The sequence below is a fragment of the Tyto alba genome, unplaced genomic scaffold (assembly GCF_018691265.1).
Source record: "Tyto alba isolate M040663 unplaced genomic scaffold, T.alba_DEE_v4.0 Super-Scaffold_42, whole genome shotgun sequence".
NCBI classification, from domain to species: Eukaryota; Metazoa; Chordata; class Aves; order Strigiformes; family Tytonidae; genus Tyto; species Tyto alba.
Window position 1 is genome coordinate 27,264,387 of NW_024881318.1, and position 25,110 is coordinate 27,289,496.

General features: G+C 41.4%; 2 protein-coding genes and 1 long non-coding RNA gene across 8 annotated transcripts in view; 2 read left to right on the top strand and 1 right to left on the bottom strand.

Annotated features, from left to right (window-relative positions):
* ERBIN (erbb2 interacting protein) overlaps nucleotides 1-8,548 on the top strand; it is a 129,143-nt gene extending 120,595 nt beyond the window's left edge. For all 6 annotated transcript variants that reach the window (XM_042804493.1, XM_033009175.1, XM_033009179.1 and 3 more), the window contains one exon: nucleotides 2,451-8,548. In XM_042804493.1, coding sequence (XP_042660427.1) covers nucleotides 2,451-2,558 — 108 coding nt within the window. In that variant the 3' untranslated portion in view covers nucleotides 2,559-8,548. The remainder of the gene's footprint in view (nucleotides 1-2,450) is intronic.
* Nucleotides 4-24,169, bottom strand: LOC116965525. The gene is made up of 3 exons (XR_004409436.1): nucleotides 24,061-24,169; nucleotides 22,343-22,427; nucleotides 4-666 (listed from the first exon to the last, which is right to left on the bottom strand). It is a non-coding gene; the product is annotated as an uncharacterized LOC116965525 (long non-coding RNA).
* SREK1 (splicing regulatory glutamic acid and lysine rich protein 1) overlaps nucleotides 23,907-25,110 on the top strand; it is a 35,021-nt gene continuing 33,817 nt past the window's right edge. Inside the window, exon 1 of the mRNA XM_033009180.2 lies at nucleotides 23,907-24,146. Within this exon, the coding sequence (XP_032865071.1) occupies nucleotides 23,986-24,146 (161 nt within the window). The 5' untranslated portion in view covers nucleotides 23,907-23,985. The remainder of the gene's footprint in view (nucleotides 24,147-25,110) is intronic.

Here is a 25,110-nt window from a genome sequence, read left to right on the forward strand (position 1 = left end):
TGTGGTCATCTAATTAACTAGCCTATGTGGTATACCCGTTCATTTTTAGTTTGACCCTTTTCTAAAAGCAGAATGTTTAATTTTTAGATAGATTACCAACACCTTTTCCAGAAGCGTTCTTACATCCTGGGATGATGCTTTTCATTTTCTTACACCTAACACGGTGGTCATTCACACACGGCGTTCTGAATAATGTGTTGTCTGGACACCAGCAGTTGCCCCTCCCAAGCTCTCTCCAGGGCCACATCTTGCAGTTACATCCCCCCCGGCCCGGCCATTCCTGCCAGCCTGTGCTGCCCCTCCCCAGCTGACAGGCTGGACACAAGCTGCCTCTTGGCAGGCTGATACCTGGCTGGTCACAGCAGGTACCTCCTGGCTGTGCCCCATCTGCAGCGGGTGAGCCAAGTAGGTTGCTTCAGGAACCATGGCTTCTGGACTGCAGCTCTGCAGTTCTCTTCGGCAGTAGGTCGGTACCTCTCAGACCTCTTCTGTATCAGATTTGTTTGAAGTTGTCTAATGAGCTCATAAGCTGTGTGGGAAGGGGTCAGGGAAAGGGACAATGGGATTATATAAGCCTTACTTTCTTAGGGAAACAGGCTAACAGGACACTTGACCAGTGTCGTAGCCATCCTTAAAGTTGTATGAGAATGTTGATAGTTGACTCCACTGCATTTCAGTTTTCCAAAAACAAGCAAACAAAGAAAACAACAGAGAACCCATCAGTGTCTCAATTGAACCACAACATCCTGTGAACAGTTTTCTAAAACAAAGCCAAACTGAAAACACAGCCTAATCCTTCAAATAGAAGATAAAGCCAAAAAGCACACAAGTAAACTAAACTGAGATCAAGTTGTTCCAACTAAAAGCTGGCTTGCTTCAAAGCATGGTAAATAATTCTATGCTTGTTCTTCCTCACTGGGTCAAGAAAGGTCCTAGTTCTCTTACTGATGTAGGTGACTTTAACCCTCCAACATAACATACAGGAACAAGAAGCATGTTAAACCTCTGAAATTACTGGTAGCGTATTTGTTATATTTACAGAGTCAAGCATGTGTGAAAGATGACTTTTGCTTTAATGGTTTATTACAGTTTTTATGGGACTTGATTTGTCTGCGTGACATTTATAATGAAGTTTTTTTTTGTCATGTTGACACTGCTTGAGTTTTGCTTTTTGTTTAATGAGGAATTCAAAGTTTGAAAAACAGCTGAAGGAGAAATTGCATTTGCATGCTTAGACAATGCCAGGCTGTTTAATTTCTTATAACCAAGAGAATTTTTTTGTGCAACAGCATGTTCTTTATACCTGTGATAATCCCAGTGATGTAATGACAGTCCCACTGTGTCGTGTTGCTGCCTAGACAACTTCTGCAGTTTTTGACTGAATATCATCTCTGCCAAAATGATTTTGCTATGGTTGATTTTGCAACATACTCTGTAAAACATGTATTAGGCATGCATATTATAATGCATGTCTAATACATGTCTAATAAAAATATTCTACATGACTGGTGACTAGATAATTGCATGTAAGTCTTAAGATACTGTTGTGTATTAGGTTAGGGCAAGCCATTCTGTACAGACAATGATTTGGAAGGGTTATTGCCATTTTTGCTCTCTGAACAGTCTATAGGTAAATCTTTCTCTGCAAAGAGAAAGATTTCCCTACACAGATTTAAAAACCACTGCTCTTACAGTAACAAAGGATTTAGCTTGTTGCCACATGAGGGACAGTAGCGTAGGGAGAAAGGTGGGATGCACAGCTGGAAGCCACTGTTTAAACTGGATGAATCTGTCGTTCTACAAGACTTTACCACCCAGACTGAACATGAATTTGCAGTAGTACACCCTGAGAAGTTGAACCATAGCCATGTTTTCCCTGTCTTTTGTAGGCCACTAAGGCCTTCCTGTGTTGGCCAAGCCAAACCTGCCCCAAGAATGACAACGTTGTTTAGAGTCATAGGAAAATTCAAGCTGGGAGTGACCTTAGAAGGTATCACATCCTAAAATGGCTCCAAATGCCATTAATGTTTTATTGTTTAAAGTCTTCAATAGTTTTAATTTATCACAAATGCTATTTCTAATATTCTGGTATTTAAACTAGGATGTATCATTTGTACTGCATTTGCTTTTTTTTGGTGTGGCTGTATTAAGACTGATAAATTAGATGTCTGGTGTTAATAGTTTAAAGTTCAGTTTTCTCTTCTGGTTATTTGCAATACCTTTGGGACAAAATTCTTCCAAGTCTAACACAGTAGTTTAATTTCTTGTAGCATACAGGTACATGTTCAACTCACATCAACAATGTAATCTGCAAATCTACAGTGTTTTATTGTTTGCATTCTTATGAATTTGGTTATTTTAAAGTTTAAATAAACTAATGCGAAACACGAGATGTTTCATTAACATGGTATATCAGACTGTCATTTTCAATTTTAAATATTTCTTTTTAGGCTAATGGATACAGCTTCATCAATATTGATCATGGACAAGCAGTATCTTTGCTAAAGACTTTTCAGAATGCAGTGGAACTCATCATTGTGCGAGAAGTTTCTTCATAAATACTGTGGATTGGGGGAAAAGCTGGCAGGATTCATTGAAGCAGTTACATGAAACTGAATATTTTGCCTATTTTTATACATGAAAGGAGCTTGAAAAGAATTATGATCAAAATTTGTACAGAAAATACTGAACTTGTGGTTAAAGGGGGAAAAACCACTGTATAGAACATACAGGAAATAATTTTGGAAATGCATATGGTAAATAAACTTGTTTTTAAGCATTATAGCAATCTAAGGATCACTCCTCCAAGAACAAACCTGTGTTGTTTTTTTGTACAGATGGTAGGTTTATTTTTGGATAATTCATACACATTACCAAACTTTGTGCAACACTCTGCAAAGCCTTGGTTGTAGCCAAGGGGCAGATGGCAGGGCTGTCTGTCCTGTAGCTGTTTATTGCCTTTATTTTTATTCACCAGATATTCATGTGTTACGCTGAAACCACTTCTGTAGATATGGACAGGAGATATGAAATGTTGGCTTTGCTATGTGCACATTGTATAGATGAATGGGTAGATGGAAGGTGGTGCTGGTTGGACAGAATAAAGGTCAGGTGAAACGATTATCTGCTATCCAAATTTGGAATCAGGAAAGCAGAAAAAGTGTTTAGTTCTGGAGTGTTACGTCTACCAATAGAAAATGCAACAAAAGCTTATGGTGATTTTTAGGAAGATTGTAACTACAAATTTGTGATATTCTACAGGATTTGTTCTTATTGTAGTCATGGAATATTCATTTGCCACATGTGATTCATGTTTAGTTGGGTTTTCTTGCATACATAATCTTTTCAACTGTACTGTGGAAATGTGCCCAGAGGTTTTTCTCTGCCATGGAAATCCCCAATTTTGTGCAAATGGTGATACTTTCATCTTTATAAAAAGTATTCCATTTAACTTTATAGATTTAAAAAATGAAACTGAAATGGCCAGTTTTTAAGGTTGTTACCTGTAATGTATATCTAAACAAACACAACAGAGTAAATTATGCAGGAAGGGTTATGAAAAACATCTTGATATTGTTTGGCCTTTGCACTGCCTTGTTAATCAAAAAGGAAACCATACGCATGGAGCTAGGTAACCAAAGCAAGTTTGTGAAACTTTGAACAGTGGTGGAGAATTGCTGTGGTGAGATGAAGAGCAAAGGGAGGGTGTACTAACAACCCACCGGTTCGTAATGAAGTTTCTTAAAGGGCTGTTCCTACAGGTAACATTAAATGTGAACTAGACACTTCAGAGTCATTAAAGGGTTTCTAACTATATTAATGTAATAGTGATTTACCACAGGCTGCCTTTGTTCCTTATTACTGTATAAAATATTCAATTTTGCTTCTATTAATTTTGTTTACCAGAAACATTATTTTTCTCTTTCTGCTTTGTAATTGAATAAAGACTGCATAATCTGCAGTGGTAATTAATACACGGTTGTTACGGACCAGGGAAAAGTGCCATAGAAGACCAATAACTGTTCTTAATCAGGGCTGTGATTAGCCTGTCATTGGAGCAATATTCAGTTATTGCAGTTCATTTTTAATTACGTATAAGTTGATAGTTTGAAACAGGTATAAGTTGCTTTTTTCAACCCATGTGTATCAAAGTAAATGCTTTTAATAAAGCTAGCAAAAACACCAGCCTCCTTTAGTTTTGAGACAATGACCTGGAAGGGAGAGGAATTACAGATAGTTAGCGATCTAAACAGGCAGTACTTCAGTACTTTTTCAATAAGTGAACTCCAATATTATTGCACTTCTTTCAAAGATGTTGACTATTGCTTATTGTACTGTGTATAGTTCTAATAATTTTAACTGAAACCCTTTAACAACTCTTTGTATATTATTTTTAGTTGATTTTCAGTAATATTTACATAGAAAATGATTTTTTTGATATATTAGCAGAAGTGTGCTGTATTTTGATAAAATTCACTTATTTTCTGTGTGCTGTTAATCTTCAAAGAAAAGAATGAGAAACATAGCTATATAATGACAGGATTCAGTGTTCCCCTTCTAGGACACGTTTTGTTGTTTTCTAGTTTCTATTTTTTTATTGAAAATGCAAAATGTTCACATCACATGTTCATTACTTTGAATCACGTTATTTTTACCACACACTGCCTTTCAAAGGGAATGCATACAAACAAATCCTAAATTTCCTTGGTCTTCTACATAACCTGTATCTTTGTGAAGGGAAAAGTCCAAAAAGCAGAACTGATTCTTTACTGATCTTGGACTGACTTTGTATACATTTTGTAGTACATTTAAATATATCACTGAGGAATTATACTGTATTGTATTTTGCTTTAATCATAACAGACGTTTTAAATGCTGTTATGTCACTTAATTTTCAGATTTATGTATCACAGGAAAATTCTACCAAAAACTGTCTGGCTGTGGTAGAACTGCAGAAGTAGAAATTTATAGCATGAAGTTTAGTACTTCTTGTGGAAATACTTGGCCAAAGCTTGTCTTCAGTAAATTAGCAAATTAACTATCTAATAAAACACGGATTATTCTGATTTTACTCAGTAAATATTGGAGTTTTCAGTGGACTGAAATGTGTTTGTTCCTTCAGTGTCTGGGTGCAGAGATAAACACATGTCAAACTAGATGATCTTGCAGAGAGTGGGAGAAGGATGTCTCCTTAACTACTTCTGACAGGATTCAGTGGGAGGAGAGACAATATCAGCACTTTTCATTTTGAATGCATCTTAAACTACATTTTGAATAGAATAAAATTCATCAGCAGCCTAAGTTATACAGCATGGCAATGAGTTGATAAAAGCTCTTAATTCTTTCTATTCTTAATAGTTCATTAAAGAATCAGTTCAACGGATATAATGAAAAGATGAAGTCTCCCACCTATTTATTTATGTAAATATTTTTCAGGGTTTTTTTAGACTGGAGTTAAAAAAATGTGTATATACTTGAAAGCATTCTATGAACACAAACATAGCAATAAGCAACACACAGAATCAAACCTTTATGATTGTTTTGGTTTTGTTTAGAAATACTCCCTTGTCAACAGCTATGAAATGTTTTTATTGATCAGCATTTATTTGACATTCCAAATTTTTGTATATAATTAGACTGTTTCCGAGGTAACACATGGAGAATAGATAATAAACTAATGCTCTTTAAAACAGTGTGTAATTGACTCATTTAAGTTCTAGGAAATTCTCCATAACACTTTTATTCTTCTGTAGACCTTAGTACTCTATCAATATACATTAGTTAAGTCTTATTCGTGTTTCTGGCTCTGTGCATCTCAGTTCCCAGAGGTCTGCTCTAGGCGATTTCATTGCAAGACTGTGTTATTCACAATAAAGAAATACTACTGTGAATAACCCAGTCTAGCAATGAAATCAGCTAGGGTAGCCAGTGGCTTCTCTCCTAGAGAAATGAGTGGTCTTTATCTGATCCAAATGAAATAGTTTCAATAGCAGAGAGGGGTGACTAAGTCAAGGAGCCCGCTGAAACTAACAGCATCTTGAGAGCGCTCTGGTGAGACGCACGAGGGTTATGTGGTAAAGAAAGTGAAGAGATAGGCACAGAATTTCACAGGAGAGGTAAATGCAGGTTTGCATGCAGTTTTCTTGGAAACCACCTGACAATGTAGTAACACAAACTGTTTTGTCCTTTTTTCGCTTGTAAATGTGGATCTGGTATATCAGTATCACTTACTACTTGACTTCCTACTTCCTTTACAGAGAAAACTGAATAACTGTACAGGCTACAGCCCTAATGACCCTGGAGTATTGGGCCGCTCCCTGTGTAAGGAGTTCTGTATCTGCTACCTGATTGGCCTTTGAAATTTTTTCCCCCTTCATCTTTTCTTTGTGAGCTCTCTTGTTGAATACCTTTTTGTTGCCTTTTCTGCATCAGACTTCAAATTTATTCCTTCCCATTTAGCAGGATTATTTTTTATGTTCCTGTGCAATAGAGCTTTTGTTCTCCTACTTTATTTCGTAACTCAATGGTTTACTTCTTCATTAAGCACCTGAGAATGCTGGGTTCAACTTGGACTTTTCTGACTGGAGGCACTCTTTTAGAGAGTGTGTTTTTGGTATATTATCTCTGTTGTCTTGGATTAAATTCAATTTTGGAACATGTCCAGAATATTCTGTTGCAGCTTCTATGAGAATACCTTGAAATTGGGGTTCCACTACACCAAACATGACAACTGCACTGTAAGATCACCCCTGCCTGGAAGAGTTGTTCCCATGTGTAGAACTGAAGTAGCCAGAGCAAGAGAAGTGAAAATTTCTATTTAAGATCATACACTGCCCAGCTGAAGTCAGAAAAAACCTCAGATGTAAGGATCATCAGTTCAATGCCTTGCTTAGGCAATATGCTACCTATTGTCCTGCAGCATTGATGAATTCTTGGCTGAAGTGTATACAATTTGGCTAGAAACTGATTATTTGATATAGTGTCTGAATTCATCTTGGCCAGTTTTGTGTGGTTCTATGATCTCTCATAGTCTGTGTACTTGGAGCCATATTTTTGTCATGAACAAGGATATTCTTTCAGTAAGTTTTCCTTGTGGCATGTATTAGGAAAAAAAAACAAAAACAAACCAACAACAACAAAAAGAAACAAAAAGATCAAACAACAGAAGAAACAACTTTCTCAAAATCTTCCTTACTCAATTTTTGCTACCCAGTTGGGTATAGCTGATTTTAGGAACTTTTTTCAAGTTACAGTATCAAATAATTTCTGTCCTTCTGGCCTTCAAGAATTATCTTTCCCAGAAGCCTGCCTGAATAAGTCAATTTAAGTAATTTTTGAGATCCTCTGAGTAGATCAGTTGTTTTAAATGCACTTACGTAGGAAATTAAAGAACTGCTGGAGCACTCTGTATAGTTTTCATTTAAAAAGACAAATTTGCATCTGCCCTCTGAAAACAAATGTTGGAACATACGCTCCAACCAGAACAAGTATACTTTCTGAAATAAAACTTTCCTCTTATTAAGGAAACTAGAAGTATTTTACAAGATAATTGGTTTGGGTCAGAGGCTTGCTCATAAATGGCTGATTCTGCATCTAAAAAAGCCTATCATTAGTTACATGTTTTAGTTCTTTCTTTGGAAAACTGTGAGTCTAAGAACCTATCCTGTAAGATGAAAAAAGCAGACAAATCATGATTGCAGTAACTAATTTAGATAGCTCAATGTAAATAACGTCTATCTTTATTCTTTTATTGCTCTTTGAATGAAGTTTGGACCTACAGTAACTTGAATATTTTCTCAGCAATAATTACTCTATCCATGAGGACTGTATCAAATGATGCTGGCCCGAAGTGCCTCTGTGCCGTGAGAGAATCTCAGACCATGCAAGTTCTCTGTTTCTGGGGGGTTTAGGGGCTTTTTTGGTGTTTTTTCACTCTTCAGAAACAGGGTAAGCCTGTAAGTTTTTAAGCTGCCTTCAACACAAGAAAAAAACCCCAACTCTTACTTTAAATTATTGGTTAATGCCAAATGAAGGTCGAGTTGTGCCTTGCAACTTGGATTTGAAAGTAAACAATCAACAAGAAAATCTTACTGCCACAGCAGGTGATTTTGGAAAAACTGGGTCTGTCCTTACTTGCTCCACGGAATTATATCTTAAGTGACATCTTGTATGTTCTCACTACATTTTAGATTTAAGAGTGTGTTCGCATTTGTCAGGCATGATTGAACCTAATGCGCTGTTCTACTAAAGCATGGATTCATACTTACCACAGCATTTGTGATGACAGAGGTCATTTAGGTAGTTCTTGCTTAGCCCATGTAGCAATGAAGGTTATTCAGGAATTTATAATTTAATACTTGGACTGACAGTTGCTAAATGTTTCACTAAGCAGAATGATCTCCGATGTACAGAAGTATTACTGCACCCAGCTGACAGAAGCATTATGTACTTAAAAGGCAGTTGTTTCTAGGCTTGGGAACCTACTGTTTTTAATTTATGTTCTTATTCATCCTCAACAAGTAAGCAATAAATACGTGATTTAATTTTCTGTGATATGACTTCATCTGATTCTTCTTACAATTCTGAAGACTAAAGAAAACTACTGATGACTTATGGCAGGGAGAAGAGGCTTTTATAAGGATGAGCTAAGACAAAAAGCCACTGGAAACTGAAAAAAATCAATTTCATATCACATTTCTGATCATATTTCTGTCTGTAGTTTATTTTTCTTTAACAAATTAAGCTTTCTCCAGCTAAAATTAAGCTTTCTCTAGGGGTGGTGCACGCTGTTTCTGTACAAACATATTTTCACTACTGGAACATCCTTTTAATTTCTAGACCTTACACATTTTTGAAATTGATGTCTAGAGATTATATGATTACTTAACTATGGGAATCACAAGAGTTTGTACGTCCCCACTACCACTTAGTGAGGTGAATCCCATCTCTCCAGGCAGGCATTCATCTTCAAGGAGAGTCTCACAGTGAAAGAAACCAAAACTGTGTTGCTGACCCCATCTCTGCACACAGTTGTTGATGCTCAGTACCTGTCCTCTCCTCCCCTCGTGAACAGTACTGAGGACAAAAGCACCTGGGACCCCACACACCTGACTATCCCCCCTGCCAGACTGGGGCTTATAGATCCTCTTCTGGTTGCCCCTGGAGCTATCTCTGGTGTCCAGATCGGAGAACAGCAGGGGGTCATAGTCAGAGGGTCGGACAAACTTTGGCAGTCTCTCCAGCACATCCTTGATCTGGGCCCCCAGCAATCAGCAAACTTCTCTAGCCAGTGGGTCAGGTTGGCAGGTGGATGCCTTTGTGCCCTGAAGCAGGGAGCTGCCTGCTCTATCACTGACTGCTTCCTCCGGGTGGTCTGGCATGGCTCAGAGTCCATCTGTCCAGATGCTTTGTTTGAAAGCACTATCAGCTCTCCATCAGCTTTGAGGGCAGTGAATGTCAGGTGGGGTGGGAACCTTACACATGGTTCTGGAAGACACCAGCTTCCAGCCATTGCCTTCCACTGATACTCCACTTGTGGTCCTGCTCGTGACAGGCTCTGCCCAGGTCTGCACTGCAGTGGGGGTGCGAGGCTCTTGAGGTCGTAGGGTCTCTGAGGAGGTCCTGTCTCTGATGCTGCGCAGCCTCCTGACTTCCATAACTCTCCAACAGCAGTGCACGTCCTGCAGGAAAGCTCCAGGAGAGGCCCCAGGCACTCCCTCTCACCCACCAAGCTCCAACACAGGTCTCTCCCTAGCACTACCTAAACAGGTGGGATCATCACCCGCCCGAAGTGTGGGCAGCTGCAACAAGTGCTCCAGGCACCCCGCATCAAGGGCTGCTGACCATGCTCCCTAGAAGCTGCCAGAGCTTCCCCAGGCCCACAGCCCTGTGGCTTCCCTTGACTCATGCTAGGCAGCAGCAGGTACCCTCAAGTTTCTCAGCAGGTTCTCAGGAATCCCCCTCTTCTTCCGCTTTCCAAAAGCCTCATTTTAAGCACAGCATACCTCTTCTTCCAGTCCAGCCCCTATTCTCTGTTGCACTTCCTGATTTCCAGCTCTCTGCCTTCTTGTGTTTGCTCTTCCTGATATTGTCTGCAAGGACATGACTTGTATTTTCATACTGCAATTTGAAATATTGCTTAGTATTAAGGATAAGAATTAAGTATAGAAAAAGAAGCAGCTATTTGGCCTAACGGATGAGATAGCATGGAATAAGCATTACAACATTTTACACTACATCAGAAATACTCTGCAGAGGATTTTGTGCATTTCAAAAGTAGGTTGCTATTATCCCACTTAAGGGAAAAATCTATTAAGTAACTATGGATAAATGTTACCAAGCTGTGAAAGATTCAGTTTGTATGTAGCTTGCAATGTCTGAGTGAGGATGCTTTCAGGCACCCACATATATATGAATACATGATTAAAAGTTTTAGACAGGTATTAAAAAGGTATAAGAGAGCAAGTACCGCGTGACTGAGCTGGCAAGGTTCCCAGGATGGCTGAGAAGCCTTTTCCATTAAAGGTCATATTACTGAAATGATACAGCTTTTCTGCATGACCTGAACTTTTGATCATTGGGAATTAAATTTCTAATTACACTAGTCTGCACCATCTATTTTTGCAGCTGCATAACACTAAGGGGAATATGGCTCTGCACTGCACACATTTCACGAGGCATGGTTGGACAATGCAAATTGCTGAACTGTTTATGCTTCACTATTGCCTAAATTAATGAAAAAACTGTGATGGAATATTCGCTCTTGCTTGCCAGACATGAAAATACCGATTTGGAGAAACTTCTTATGAGCTGTCTCTTAATAGAGAAACTGGTAGCAGATGAACCAGATGCTCTACAGAGAAATTCTCATTCAATTGCTAATGTTGATGATTTCTGAAGAAAACTTTGGAAGGAAAAAGAAACAACAACAAAAAAGGGGGAAAAGCTTTCTATTGAATTATAAGTACGCACTGACAAAATACATAATTTGAAAGTATTGTGTCAAGGTTCCTAATGTCATAGCATTTTAGCATATTTGATTGATTTTTGTTTGCAACAACTTCCACTCACAATAGAATAATCAACAACTGGTTTTGAATATGGAGAAGGTATTTTTGCTGCAAATGTTTCTGCCAGAAGTACTTCAGTTGAAAGCCATAGCTCCTCTCCTCGGAAAGTGAGGTTTACTAATAAATATTGAAATAGATACTAACAGCTGGTTAGCTGAAATAATACTAAGTCCTGAGGAAAATGAAATAATCATGTAAAATTGTCTCATTTGCTAACTGTAGTAAGAAATGACTGATGAGGTTGGAGTTTATGCATGTGTCAGAAATCATGCTAAAATGCCTCCAAAGAGATAAAACCTCCAAACATTTTTTTATGCTTCATTTTAATTAAAAAATGCTATGAAAATACACTTGGTGATTTGAGTAATGGGTTTGACTCTGCAGTGACGTGTGGTGGTTTTCTAATTGTAGATTGTAACTATTCTATTATAGTATTAATCATAATGTGCTTATATTTTAAGACATCTTAAGATACCAAGACATATTAAGATACCAAAAAGAATTTTCAGCATTAGTACTTAGTGAACTTGGCTAATTTTGCAATAATGTCTATTTAATGCCACTTTCAAATAATTTATAAATAAAATTTTTATGTTTATTTGCATTGAGTTATATTCTGATATGTTTTCAAACTTCACAATTATAAAGTCCTTTTATTGTCAGTGGACGCCTATATTCTGGTGCAATGAAGGAAGCTTGGAACTAGTAGTACTGGCAAAGGATGACTGTGCCCTGACCTCTTCATGTTGTCATGCAGCAGGGCACACATATTTTTAAGTGTGCAAGTTAACATTATTCACATATTTTTCTCTGTCAGGTAAGAAAAGTTTGGTTGATTAATATAAGAAAAATGGTATTGTTTTTCCAAGTGTCCGGGGTTGAGTGGTAGGGTTTTTTGGTAACGGGGGGGGGGGGGGGGGGGGGGGGCTATAGGGGTGGACCCTGTGAGAAGCTTCTAAAAGCTCCCCCAGCTCCAAGTCAGCCCCACATCTGCGCCAAGGCAGAGCAAATCAGCTGTACCTCTGTGATAATGTATTTAAGAAGGGACGTGGTGACGGGCAGTGGGACTTGTGAGGAGGAGTTGCGGCAGCTGCATGAACACCAAGGTCAGTGGAGGAACGGAGGAAGAAAGGAGGGGGGAGGTGTGCTGGAGCAGAGACCCCCCTGTATCCTGTGGGGAGACGGCAGGGCGGCCCCAACTGCCACCCATGAAGATCTACAGTGGAGCAGACACTGATTTATGGCCTGTGGCTTCCACCCGGATGATCAAGGTGCTGTGCCCGAAGAAGGATGGGGTCTTGTGGGAAAAGATAGACCTGCTGCTGTAATTCAGTGCTCGGAGGATTGCAGCATGCGGGGGAGTCCCACGCCGGAACAGCTCAGGAAGGGCTGCAGCCGTGGGAGGGACTCCAGTTCAAGAAAGTTGGTGACCCACAACGGAACAGTGTAGGGAAATGCTGCAGCCCATGGGAGGGATTCACATCAAAGTGGGTTTGTGGAGGACCGTCTCCTGTGAGAGGGGGACCACACTGGAGCAGGGGGAACAAGTGCCAGAAGCTTCCCCCACCGAGGATTCAAAAAGCGGCAGCACTGACTGCACCCCCCATTCCCTGCCCCTGCGCCACTGGGGGGAGGAGGTAGAGATATCGGGAGCAGAGCTGAGCCTGGGAAGAAGGGAGGGGTGGGGGGAAGGTGTTCTCAGGATGTGGTAATGCTTCTCACTGTCCAACTCTGTTAAGTGTTGTTGTTAGTGTCTGTAATAAATGTATGTTCTTTTTTTTCTTCCCCTAACGAGTCTGCCTTTTGCTCGTGACCATAAAGGGTGATTTTTTCCCCATCCCAGTCCTATCTCAATTCCCAAGCCTGGCTCATTTGTCCCTTCTCATTGCCAAAAGAGAAGGGGGAGTGAGTGGCTGCGTGGTGTTTGGCTGCCAACCAGGCAGAAAGGAACAATGCTTGACTTCTACCAAGATGCGATTAAGAGCAAACAGCATTTCTACAAGGAAGGCTTAGCTGCCAGCTTCCTAGGTAATGCTGTAGCAAACAATGGTTGGAATTGCTCAATAGGTCATATAAAGTATTATCCTGTACTGGTCTAGCAGCCCACAGAATATCAAGCATATTATTGCCAACCTAAGTACAACTGTAAGATAGTCTACAATAAGCTTTGCCTGAGAAACCTATGGATACATGAAAATCTCAATGAATTTGCATCACTGTCAGCAAAACCAGATAACCTCAGAGGTTTATATCTATCAGAGTATTTGTCTGCATGTTAAATGGCTTTTCCTACTTGTCATAATATTTTTCTCAATCACCAGTTATTCCTTATGTGGTGTTATAACACCTGTTACTCATCTGACTTACTCTACACTCTTAAACAAAGAAGAAAGACCAATAGGTACATTGCTTAGGGAAGAACTACCCATGTGGTGCTAGTGTGATCGTATGACTGATACTCCTTTTGGTAGGCAAACTCTCAGCTGAGTTTGCTTGTCAAATGATGAGATGTTTCAGCCTAGGCTATTTACATATCAACTCACATTAATATATTTGCAGGGTAGTAATCAACACACTCTTTGTTCTGTTTTTTTTTCAAATAAAAAACCTAGCAGTCTTTAGGGAAAAGAAAACAAAAAAAAGTCCAAATATTAAAATAATAATTGTGTAACTGTTTGAGTTTAGGGAACTTTTGACATCTTACTGAGATGCCAAGAAAAGTTTGAGTGAATGATACAAATGTTTAAAATACTGCCACCATTTAACTATAAGTAGCATCTTTGGTCTCATTAAAGCATTCAATTTCTGTTAAGTATACTACTACTTATTTATTTAAGATTATTAATTTATAAGTATAACTTAATTTTTCAGTATATAAGAGTGACATGTATCAATTTGGTAATGAGGTCCAAACAAAATAAAGCAGTTTTCTTCTGAATGTTCTTTCATAAGCAGTTCTGGAATGCCACTAAAAGCCAGTACATTTGTATAGCTTTTGCTACATGTTTATTTCCATATACAGTAACTTTGCACCATTTGCCTTAGTGTGCAATCAAAATTCCAATGTTTTGCATAGATGGGCAATGCAGAACACAGGAAACAAATGTGTCTTTTACAACATGAGTATTCCTTCTCTTGTAAATTAATCGAGACGTAAACTTCAAGTGGCAGTCTCCTACTAGACTGCCTGTTCAAATTGACTGCTGATCATACTCTTGTTTTCTCAGTTTTTGCCCAGACAGGTGCTCCAGGTCAGGATATTTTTCTGCCTCTCATGATCAGTCTAGAATTTTACTCAATGTATAACTTCATACATAGATGCTTGCCAAGTTCTGCACCTGGCCAAAACTTCAGTTCTGATAGTATGAACTGTTTCTCACCTGAGTAGGTGGTTAACATAAAATCTGAAAACTTCAGTATATGTTTTGCCTACATCTACAGTTATTTCAGCATGTTTTATTTTGGAATAAAACTGTATGTGGAAGTAGGATTTTTAAAGTATCTAATGCAATTCAGTTTCACATCTCAGTTTAACATGAACTAATCTTCAAATACAGACAAATCAGAAAATATTAACTTTGTAGTGTTTCACAGACAATAGACTTAATTTTAAGATCTGACAAATCCTTAGTTCTTCCCATGTTCTAGAAATTGCTTTCACCCCATCATTCCACCATTCAGGTTTATAGCTGCTCTCTTTTTTTGTATATACCTTAGTGTATATATATATATATATATACACATATAGACACATATACTTTTTTTTTTTTTTTTAAGACTGTTGTGTAGTAGAGGAAAACATTTTACAGAAAGCAAATTCTTACTTTGTTGAACTAATCCCTAATCCAGCACATCTGTAATCACAAAAATTATATAAAATGCATTTAACAAGACCTATTTTTCATAAAGTATGAGTCAAATTTCATATCCCCATGCAGAAAAATTATAAAAATATTTTTCTAGCATAAAATTTCTCTAATAGTAGTTGGTTTTTGCAGATGAAACTTGATCTAGACATTTTAAAATCCTACCTATATTGAGATTAACAGATGAACTCTACATGGTCAATGTAAGCAACTGAAACCCTTTCAAACTTCCTGCCTCTGGATGGCAGTCATCTACATAAACTGGCATTAGTAGACCAAAACAGTTGTGAGATTTCTGCATCTGCTTTTTGTCTGCTTTACAGCATACACATGAAAAATGTTAGGATTATTGTATTTATCATAGCAGTATTAGTTGTAACAGTCATATTAGCAGCTATATGAGTGTGTTTTATAATGAAGTTCCCCTTCTCCCCGTAAGATTCCTTAAATCAAAGATGGAGTAGCTTTTCTCAGCTTTCAATTATTTTTAAATCTACTCTGAAATAAGATTAGGGATTTAGCTGACAACCAATAGTATCTAGACAGCATTTTTATCAGCGAATCTCCAAGTGCATGTTAACAAAGGAATATTATCGCCATCATTTACAGACTGGGAAAATGCACTGAAGTGGGTAAGAGAGAGACCTGAGAACAGATTCTGCATCCAATTATCATTTCAGGTCAGTATTTCTTTAGTCACTTACAAAATACAGTATCTGTGTGCCAGACAACAGTACCTGGATTACAGAAGCATTTTTTCTTCAAAAGGGATTTTTAGAAATCGCTCTTTTAAGCTGCATAAAATTCTACATATCAATTTTTTAAGTTTAATATAAACTAAAAGTTTTAGGACTTAAAATCAGTATGTGTGAATATGTATGTGTAGGAGAAAAAACCCAAAATGTTAAAATTCAGCTTCTATTTTTTGTTGTTGTTGTTGTTGTTGTTTTGTTTTGTTTTTTAAATTGAGTGTCTGCTGAGAGATTTGGTACCTGCTATTTTTCTGGCAGGACATGCTTTTGGAACCGTTGAGGTAGGTCCCTTCTATTTCTGGAGAAAAAAAAGCATCTTTTTCCTTTGCTGTGAGGTTCTTCCTGCTGTGAGTCACAGCATGTAATTCTATATAAAGGGAAGATGTTTTTAAATCTGCAAAATACCTATCTGAAAAAGATAGTTCAAACAAGTTGGATAGAAAATTCTGGAATTCACCGGGAAGAACTTCCTCTGCCTTCCAATCAGAATTTGTAGCAGCAGGGCAAGAAGTTTAAATACATTTAGGACATGAAAGTTTCATCCCTTGAAAACCAAATAATTTCCAGTATAGTGGAGAAACTGCAGAAATTGGCCTTTCTATTTTGGTTCATTATTTTGGGATGCAAACACCATTTCAGTCTACCCACTAATTATGAAATTTTATTTTTTTGTGCAATAGTGGAATTTCTGTCATCATACATATTGATTTGATTAACTGGAGTTCATTGAGTATCATCTTCAGCTGGATAATATCACCTGGAACTGAAAAAAATCACAACAGTAGTGCGTTTTTGGTTTGGGGATATTGTTTTGAAGGACAGTAATCTGGGTATTGTTGCAGCTAAAGCGCATGCTTTAATTTGCTTTCACATGATGAATTTCAAAGAATATTTCTTTTGCCTTAAGTTGGACTGTTGTGGTTTGAGCTCAAAGGGCAACTGAGCATCATGCAGCCGCTCACTCCTCCGTTCCCTCTCAGCGATGAGAAGGGACAAATGAGCCAGGCTTGGGAATTGAGATAGGACTGGGATGGGGAAAAAAAAAATCACACTTTATGGTCACGGGCAAAAGGCAGACTCGTTAGGGGAAGAAAAGAAAGAACATACATTTATTACAGATACTAACAACAACACATAACAGAGTTGGACAGTGAGAAACATTGCCACATCCTGAGAACACCATCCCCCCACCCCTCCCTTCTTCCCGGGCTCAGTTCTGCTCCCGATATCTCTACCGCCTCCCCCCAGTGGCACAGGGGCAGGGAATGGGGGGTGCAGTCAGTGCTGCCACTTCTTGCATCCTCGGTGGGGGAAGCTTCTGGCACTCGTTCCCCCTGCTCCAGCGTGGTCCCCCTCTCACAGGAGACGGTCCTCCACAAACCCGCTCTGACGTGAATCCCTCCCACAGGCTGCAGCATTTCCCTACACTGCTCCATCGTGGGACACCAACTTTCTCCAACCAGAGTCCCTCCCATGGGCTGCAGCCCTTCCCGAGCTGCTCCGGGTGGGACACCCCCACATGCTGCAATCCTCCCAGCACCAATCTACAACACTGGGGGCTACCCTTTCCCACAAGACCCCGTCCTTCTTCGGGCACAGCACCTTGGTCATCCATGTGAAAAAACACAGGCCAAAAATCAATGTCTGTTCCACTGTAGACCTCCATGGGTGGCAGTTGGGAGCCGCCCTGCCGTCTCCCCACAGGATACAGGGGGGTCTCTGCTCCGGCACACCTCCCCCCTCCTTTCTTCCTCCGTTCCTCCACTGACCTTGGTGTTCACGCAGCTGCAGCAACTCCTCCTCACAAGTCCCACTGCTCCTCACCACGTCCCTTCTTAAATATGTTATCACAGAGGTGCAGCTGATTGCCTCTGCTTTGGTGCAGATGTGGGGCCGACTTGGAGCTAGGGAAACTTCGAGAAGCTTCTCACAGGGTCCACCCCTATAACCCCCCCCCCTCTACCAAAAAACCCCACCACTCACCCAAACTCAGGACACTTGGCAATTACAGTAAGATTTAAAGTCTGTTAGATTCCTTCTCCTTGAAGAAGATTCATGATTACAGAAACCATCAGTGAAGTAGTTCAAAGATCTTGTAATATATGTAAAAAATAATCAAAGAACAAACCATTCCACCAACTGTAGACCTGCACTGACTACAGACATTTGGAGCAAGATACCAGAAATGTAACACTTTCAATGGATATTCAAAGACTTCCTAAGATTACTAAAGAATATCTCCATTATAATAGAAAGTTAACAGAAAGTATTCTTTCAGGCTTCTTATCAATTAAGAATGAATGAATAAGTGAACTCAGTTCTGGAAGGCACCTTTAATTCTCACAGAATCACGCAGTTCCTGAGACTGGAAGGGCCCTCTGGAGATCAACCAGTCCAACCCCACCCTGCTCAAAACTAGGTCAACTAGAGCAGGTTACTCAGGCCAGGTTTTGAGTAGCCAAGAACAGAAACTCCACAACTTCTCTGGGCAACCAGTTCCAGCAGTCAAACACTTTTACAGTAAAACAGAGGTTTTTCTCTTATGATTAAATGAAATTTCCTATATTTCAATTTGTGCCCATTCTCTCTTGTCCTGTCACTGGATACCACTGAGAAGAGTCTGACTGTCTTGTTGTCATGGTTTGAGCCCACAGGGCAACTGAGCACCACACAGCCACTCATTCCCTCCTTCCCCCTCAGGAATGGGAAGGAGAAAATAAAGCATACAGCTTGGAAATCGAGATAAGGACAGAGAGAGGTGACTCAGCCATTATGGTCATGAGCAAAAGACATAGACTCCTTAGGGGAAGAAAAAGAACATCAATTTAATTCAAACACTAACAACATTTGACAGACTAAGATAGTGAGAAGTCCTACCACATCTTAAAAACACCTTACCACTACCCCCTCTCCCTTCTTTCCCAGTTCAGCTTTGCTCCTGATTTCTCTACCTCATCCCCTCCAGAGGCACAGGAGCATGGGGGGTGCAGTCAGTCCCACCACTTCTTCCTCCTCAGGGGGATGACGCCCTCGCATTCTTCCCCTGCTCCCCCGCGGTGTCCCTCTCACCACAGGAGAGTGTCTTCCACAAGCTTTCTCCAACATGAGTCCTTCCCATAGGCCACAGCCCCTCCCAAGCTGCTCTGGTGTGGATCCCTCCTTGCTGTTGCAGTCCTCCCCGTACTGAACAGTGGGGGCTGCTTCTTCTCACAGAGTCCTGGCCTTCTTCAGGCACAGCCACCTGCTCCAGTGCAGGCCCCTCCACAGGCTGCAGGTGGCTATCTGCTCTACCATGGACCTTCATGGGCAGCAAAGGGGGGCAGCAAAGGGAGGCAGCCCTGCTGTCTCACCATGGGCTGCAGGGGAGTCTCTGCACCAGTGCACCTCCTCTCCTTCCTCCTCCTTTCTTGCACTGACCTCAGTGTTCACATAGATGTTCTCCTTGTAACTCCTCCTCACAAATCCAACTCCTCCTCCCAGGTGCCCCTCCCTACATTATCACAGAGGCACAGTTGCCATCGCTAATTGGCTCAGCCTTGGCCAGAAGTGGTTCCAACTTGGGAGCCAGGGGAGCTTCAAGAAACTTCTCACAGGGAGTCACCACTGTAGCCCCCTCCCCCTCTAACAGAAACCCTGCCATGCACACAAACCCAGCACACTTGTTTATGCTGCTGGTACTTATTCACATTGATAAGAAGCCTTCTGAGCTGAGAAGCCCAGCACTGGACACAGCATTCCAGATGTGGCCTAATCAGTGCTGAGTAGAGGGCAAGGATCACCTTCCTCAACCTGCTGGTGATGCCCTTGCTCATGCAACCCAGGGGGCTGCTGGCCTTCTTTGCAACAAGGGTGCATTTCTTGACCATGTTAAATTTGTTAAACAGCATTCCCAGATCTTTTTCTGTCAGTTAGCTTTCCAGTTAGTTGGCCTCCAGCATATAGCAGTGCATGGGGTTATTGCTGCCCAGGTGCAGGACTTTGCACTTCCCTTTGCTCAACATGAGATGCCCATCAGCCCACTTCTCCAGTCTTTTGAGGTCCCTCTGCATGGCAGCACATACACTCTAAGCTATCATCCACTCCTCTGAATCTTGTATCATCTGAAAACCTGCTGAGACTGCACTATGTCCCACTGTCCAAGATATTAATGAAAATATAATGTTGATATAAGAGTATTGGACTCAATATTGACCCTGGGGTGCATCACTACTGACTCAATGCCAGCTGGATTTTGTCCCACTGATCCCAACCCTTTGAGCAGGGCAGTTCTGTCAGCTTCCAATGCATCTGATTGCCCATTCATCTACTACATACCTCATTGGTTTGTCTATGAGGATGTCATGGGACACAGTCACAAACGTCAAGATAGCTGTTCTCCCCTCCTTCATGGAGCCAGTGATTTCACTGTAGAAGGCTATCAGGTGGTCAGGCATAATTTTCTCTTCATAAATCCATGCTCACAACTCCCAATCACCTTCTTGTCCTTAACATGTTTGAAATTTACTTCCCAAGAGGATTTGCTCTGTCACTTTCCCAGGCTGACTGGCCTGTAGTTTTACAGATGTGTCTTCTTGCCTATCTGGAATCTAGGGGTGACATTCACCTCCCCCAAACACTAAAACCTTTCAAAGACAATTAATGATGGTCTCACAGTGACACTGACTAGATTCCTCAACACTCATAGGAACATCCCATCAGGTCCCACGGACGTGTGCATGTACAATTTCTTTAACCTGATTCTCCACTGCCAAGGGTTATGGCTTCCAGGCTTTCTCACGGGTCTTGGGGGCTTGGGATTTCTGGAGACAAGTTTTACCAGTGCTGTAGGAGTAGTTAAAGCTGAAGTTAAATTTTCCTTTTCAATAATTGCTTAGAACTTAGAACTATTTGATTTTATATCAAGTAGATGTGCTCTGTGTATAACATTCTTTTGGAAGTCTTCAAGGCCCCATTTAAAGGAGCCCAATTAATGCTTTCTATTATTTCTGTCTTTATCTTACCTTATCTGATTTCCCTTCCCCATCCAGGGAAGCACAACAAGTACCACACTGATGTCCACCTTTAACAGACCACCCACCACCTGCTGTAAATGTGCCTTCTTGTAAGGAGAAGGACTTTTCTCCTATCATCTAGAACAGGTTTTACTGTAACCTCCTGAATTGCCAAGATTTTGCTGCTGGCACTTGCAATTAACATTTTCCAGTAAATGCTTTTTAAACTTTGTGGAAAGATCAGGAGATACAGTCTTAGACAAAAGGTTAACAGTTGATTTTTTTTAAAGACTTTACCATTTTACATGTAGGTAACACAGAATTTAAGTTTCATCTCTGTAAGGGTAATGTATTGCTGTTGTTTTTCAGAATCTAAAAAGAAGAGGGAATGATGCAGTCCTAAGGGAAGATTATTTTCAGGAAAAACTCAGCTGATTAACGAAACAGAAAAGGTATGTTGTTTTAACAGCAAGCAAATGCTTCATGTTCTGAGATTTGCCTGTACCTCTTAAAAAAAAACCCCACTTTTTGTTTTCAGAAAGGATGAATGCATATATTGGTGATGCATAGATGATTTATCATTTGCCTTCATGGTGTCTGAAAACTGTGGTCACCAGGGGACTCCTATGACCTGCGAAGTCCCACTCAGTCCAATTTCTGGAGCAACTTTGCAGGCAACAAAGAATTTTGGTAACAAAATGGTTGCTTATAAATCAGTTCTCTTTGAAGCATAGTTTGCACCTGTTTTTACATATTAAGAATAGGAATTTTTAAGTAATAATTTTCCTCTTCCAGAAAGGTGTTAACACATATTTTTGAGAATTTAAAGCAATGACTGTAAAGCTGTTCTCCCAAATACCCCATCAACTCCGGATAACTGCAACTGAAGGGGCTTTATGAGATCATGGTTAGAGCTTCAGGACAGGAGCTGAGTCAAAAATCTATTGTGTGGGTTGTCAGGAGACTGATGTTGGGATCCCCAGCTGGGAGAAGCTGAAGGACTTCTGCACTGCAGGCATGGAATGCCTTGGTCTTAGTTAACCTGACATCATTGATCATACAAGCAAGCTGAAGATAAAACAAAAGAATTTATTTACTGAAACTGAGTGCACCAAATCAGCTACTAAAAAGTATAAAACCAGGTAAGCAAAACTGAAAACAAGCTCCTAATGTATTAATCCACTTACATCACAAGTTTTCTCTTGGCCTACAGAAACACGTAAGAAAATGTCAATGCAGGCCTGTTAACTGTTGATGAGAGATTATGTTTGTGCACCGCTTGTACGTAGATTCCCCTTCTGCATGTCTACTCATTTTCTTTAATTCTTTTTCTAAACAGTTCTGGTTTTTATTATAGAAGGAGTGGCTCTTAAATACTTCTAAATTTTGAAGAGTTTGGTTAAAAAAGTCATTGCTTGCTTCTGGCATTTTAATGGCAGCCTGTGTGAACCAAGGCCTTCAGCACTGGGGGTTTGGGCACGGGGTTTTTTTGGCTATTCTTCTGAAATCCAAATTAATTTATGCATTTGTATTATTTTCCAAGATAATTTTGTCCTGCAGCAGGGACTGACAAGTACAAGATTTAAACAGCGTTTTGCTTCTGTTTTGCTTTTGGGAAGCAGACGAGCAGCTCAGAATTTCATATGTAGTATTAAAGGCTTTACCTGAAGGAGGTTATCCCAGTCAGATCTGACATCACAGAACTTTTCTATTTGCAAGTTTTAGAGGTCCTTTTTCTGGTACCCTCCACTGAAAGATACAAGGAGAAAGGACGAGAATGTTCAAAGCAGTAAAAGCTTCTACACCCCTGCTGTCTATTAGATAAGAAGTACTAGTCAAACCACAGGAAATATTTATGTAATGCTCCTATAGACAAAATAATCATAATGGAGTTTAATTTTGCACAATATATAACAAAAGATCTTGAATTTTCCACTTAAACTTCTTTAAACTTAGGCTAATTAAAAGTTACCAGGATGTACTTTTGGAACATAGATTCCATTTAGAAGAAGAATATGAATGCACCAATTACCATTCTGAAATAAGTACTACCTGAAACATACGCATAGGCATTTTAAAACAAAACAAATTGCTGACAATTGCTTGGAATTATTTAAAACTATGTAACATACTAAGCATCAACAAAGGAAGCAGTACCCAGACTTCTCTATGGAGATTCTGTAATAACTGACCTACTTGCCCAGGGTAGTATCATAAATTTGCAGTCTTTTTCAGCCCAGATAGCTTCAAAAACTTCAGTCCCTTCTCAGTTCAGGTTTGGGGTATGGAAAGCCTTGAAAACTAAAATATTCACATCTGAAACCTTAAATCTTTCATTGCCAGGATGCACATTTTTTTACCATGTATGACTGCAGTTCGATCCTTATTAGTGATCATCCACATAGTGCTCAGTCTCATTTCCTCCAGCCCATTTAATTTTTAAACAAAAATGAACTGTAACTCACAGTAAAATCAATTTAATAGGGATACATTCCCAGTCAAATTCTACCAAAACAATGAACAACTTACTCCATTACAATCTCTTCCTGTTTAGGCATAGTAAGGGTGTTTTCAAGGGTTTATTCCCGAGCGTAATTAGACCAGCTCTTACTGAACTTGGCTACCAAGAGAATTTACATGGCAAATCTGTATTTTTCGTCCATTTCTTGTAGGTGTATTTTAAATTTACGGGCAGAGCGTTCGGTGGATTTCATGTCAGATCAACGAACAGACCCGACCCCCACCCAATTACAGGTGGGATTTTTGCATGCAGGCGCTTCGGGACGCCGTGTTCACACCGGGAATTCTCCCGCTTTAGCTGAAAGCGCAGGAAACCAGCCCGCCAAGGTGCCCGGGCGACGGAGACACCTGACCCGACCGCCCCCGCCGCCCCGCCGAGCCTGCGGCCGGCCCAGGCGCGAGCGGGACACGCGGCCCGTAACGGCCGGGCGGCATGCGCGCGCCCGCGCCCCTCATATAGACGGGGCAAGGCCCGGCGCCGGTCCCGCGGCCCAGCCGGCTCCCTGGTCTAGCGAAGCGTTAACGGCCCCGGCAGCGGTGGCCGCCTGGGGCCGAGCGGAGCGGGGGTGGGGCGCCCGCTCCCCCAGGAGCCCCAGCCGGGGACGTGGGGAAAAGGAGCGGCTGCCCTCCCCAAAACTCCTCCAGGGAGCAGTAGAGCGTGCCGCCAGAGCGGCCGCGCGCTAGGACGCTCTGGCAGGCGCGGCGCGCTCTTCTCTGTCGCCGTCGGGCCCGCCTCCCTGGCTGCGTGTGGCACCGCCGCGAGCGGAGCGGTCGTGCGGGCTCCGCCATGATGAACAGCGGAGGGATCGGGGTGCCGCTGGGCTTCCCCTTGGGCCCCACCTCTGTCATCCAGGTCACCAACCTGTCCTCGGCGGTCACCAGTGAGCAGATGCGGACTCTGTTCGGCTTTCTGGGAGATATCGAGGAGCTGCGCCTCTATCCCCCAGAGTAAGTGGGGCCTGCGCCAGCCGCCGGAGCGAGAGAGAGTTGGGAGGAGGAGGCGGCCCGGGAGGGTGGCGGGAAGGGAAGGGGCAGAAGGCCCTACGTGCCATTTTGAGTGTGGGCACCGGAGCTTCCCGCACGGGGGGTGGGGGTGGGGAGGGTACGTGTCACGTGGTCCCACTGCTTTGTATGGCAGGCGCGGCAGGGGAAGGGGAGCTTCGCCCGCACTTAAGATGGCGTCCCCGGCCCAGTGGAGGGCGGACGGCCCGGCCCGGCAGCTCCGCAGCGGCGGTTGCTGTGTCCGTGTGGCGGCGGCCGCTGTCCCTGCGCGCTGCCGGCACTGAGCCACAGCCAAAATCCCGGAGAGAGGTCTCTTTCCACTTTTTTCCTAAAAAACCCCTTTCTTGTCCCTCCCGTCTTTGCTCGGATTGAGTGGAGGGGGGTCGGGCGAGAGACTTCCAGGCCTAACCCCCGCTCGGCTGGCCACCGGGCCGCGCTGCCCGGGCGGTGCGTGCCGACAGGATCAACTACTTTTTTTTTATTTATTTGTTTGTTTGTTTGTTTTTGTTCGAAGGGCTCTGTTTTTCGAGAAGGGGCCGCTTGAACAGAAGCCAAAATACCGGTTCACAGAAGGACGAAACGTGCCCTTGTGCTTAGAAATGCCCCTGATAAGACACGTACAGAAAATGAAAGTTAATGACAGACATTGCACCTTTCTCTAAAGTGTAGCTGTTCTCATGTCAGCTGCATGTTAGGGATGCACTCAGATGGGAGGTTTGCAAAATACCAGTATTGTTTCTCCCAAGCAGAATCTGATCATCAACAGAACAGGGGAGGAAAAGAGATACTTTTTTTCTTAACGCATCTGTTGTACTAGGAAGTGAATAATGGACATGGCCTTCCAAACCATTTATCGTTCTTTCTCATCAAAATTAAATAGGAATAGCAGAAAGCGGAGGGAGTAATTCAC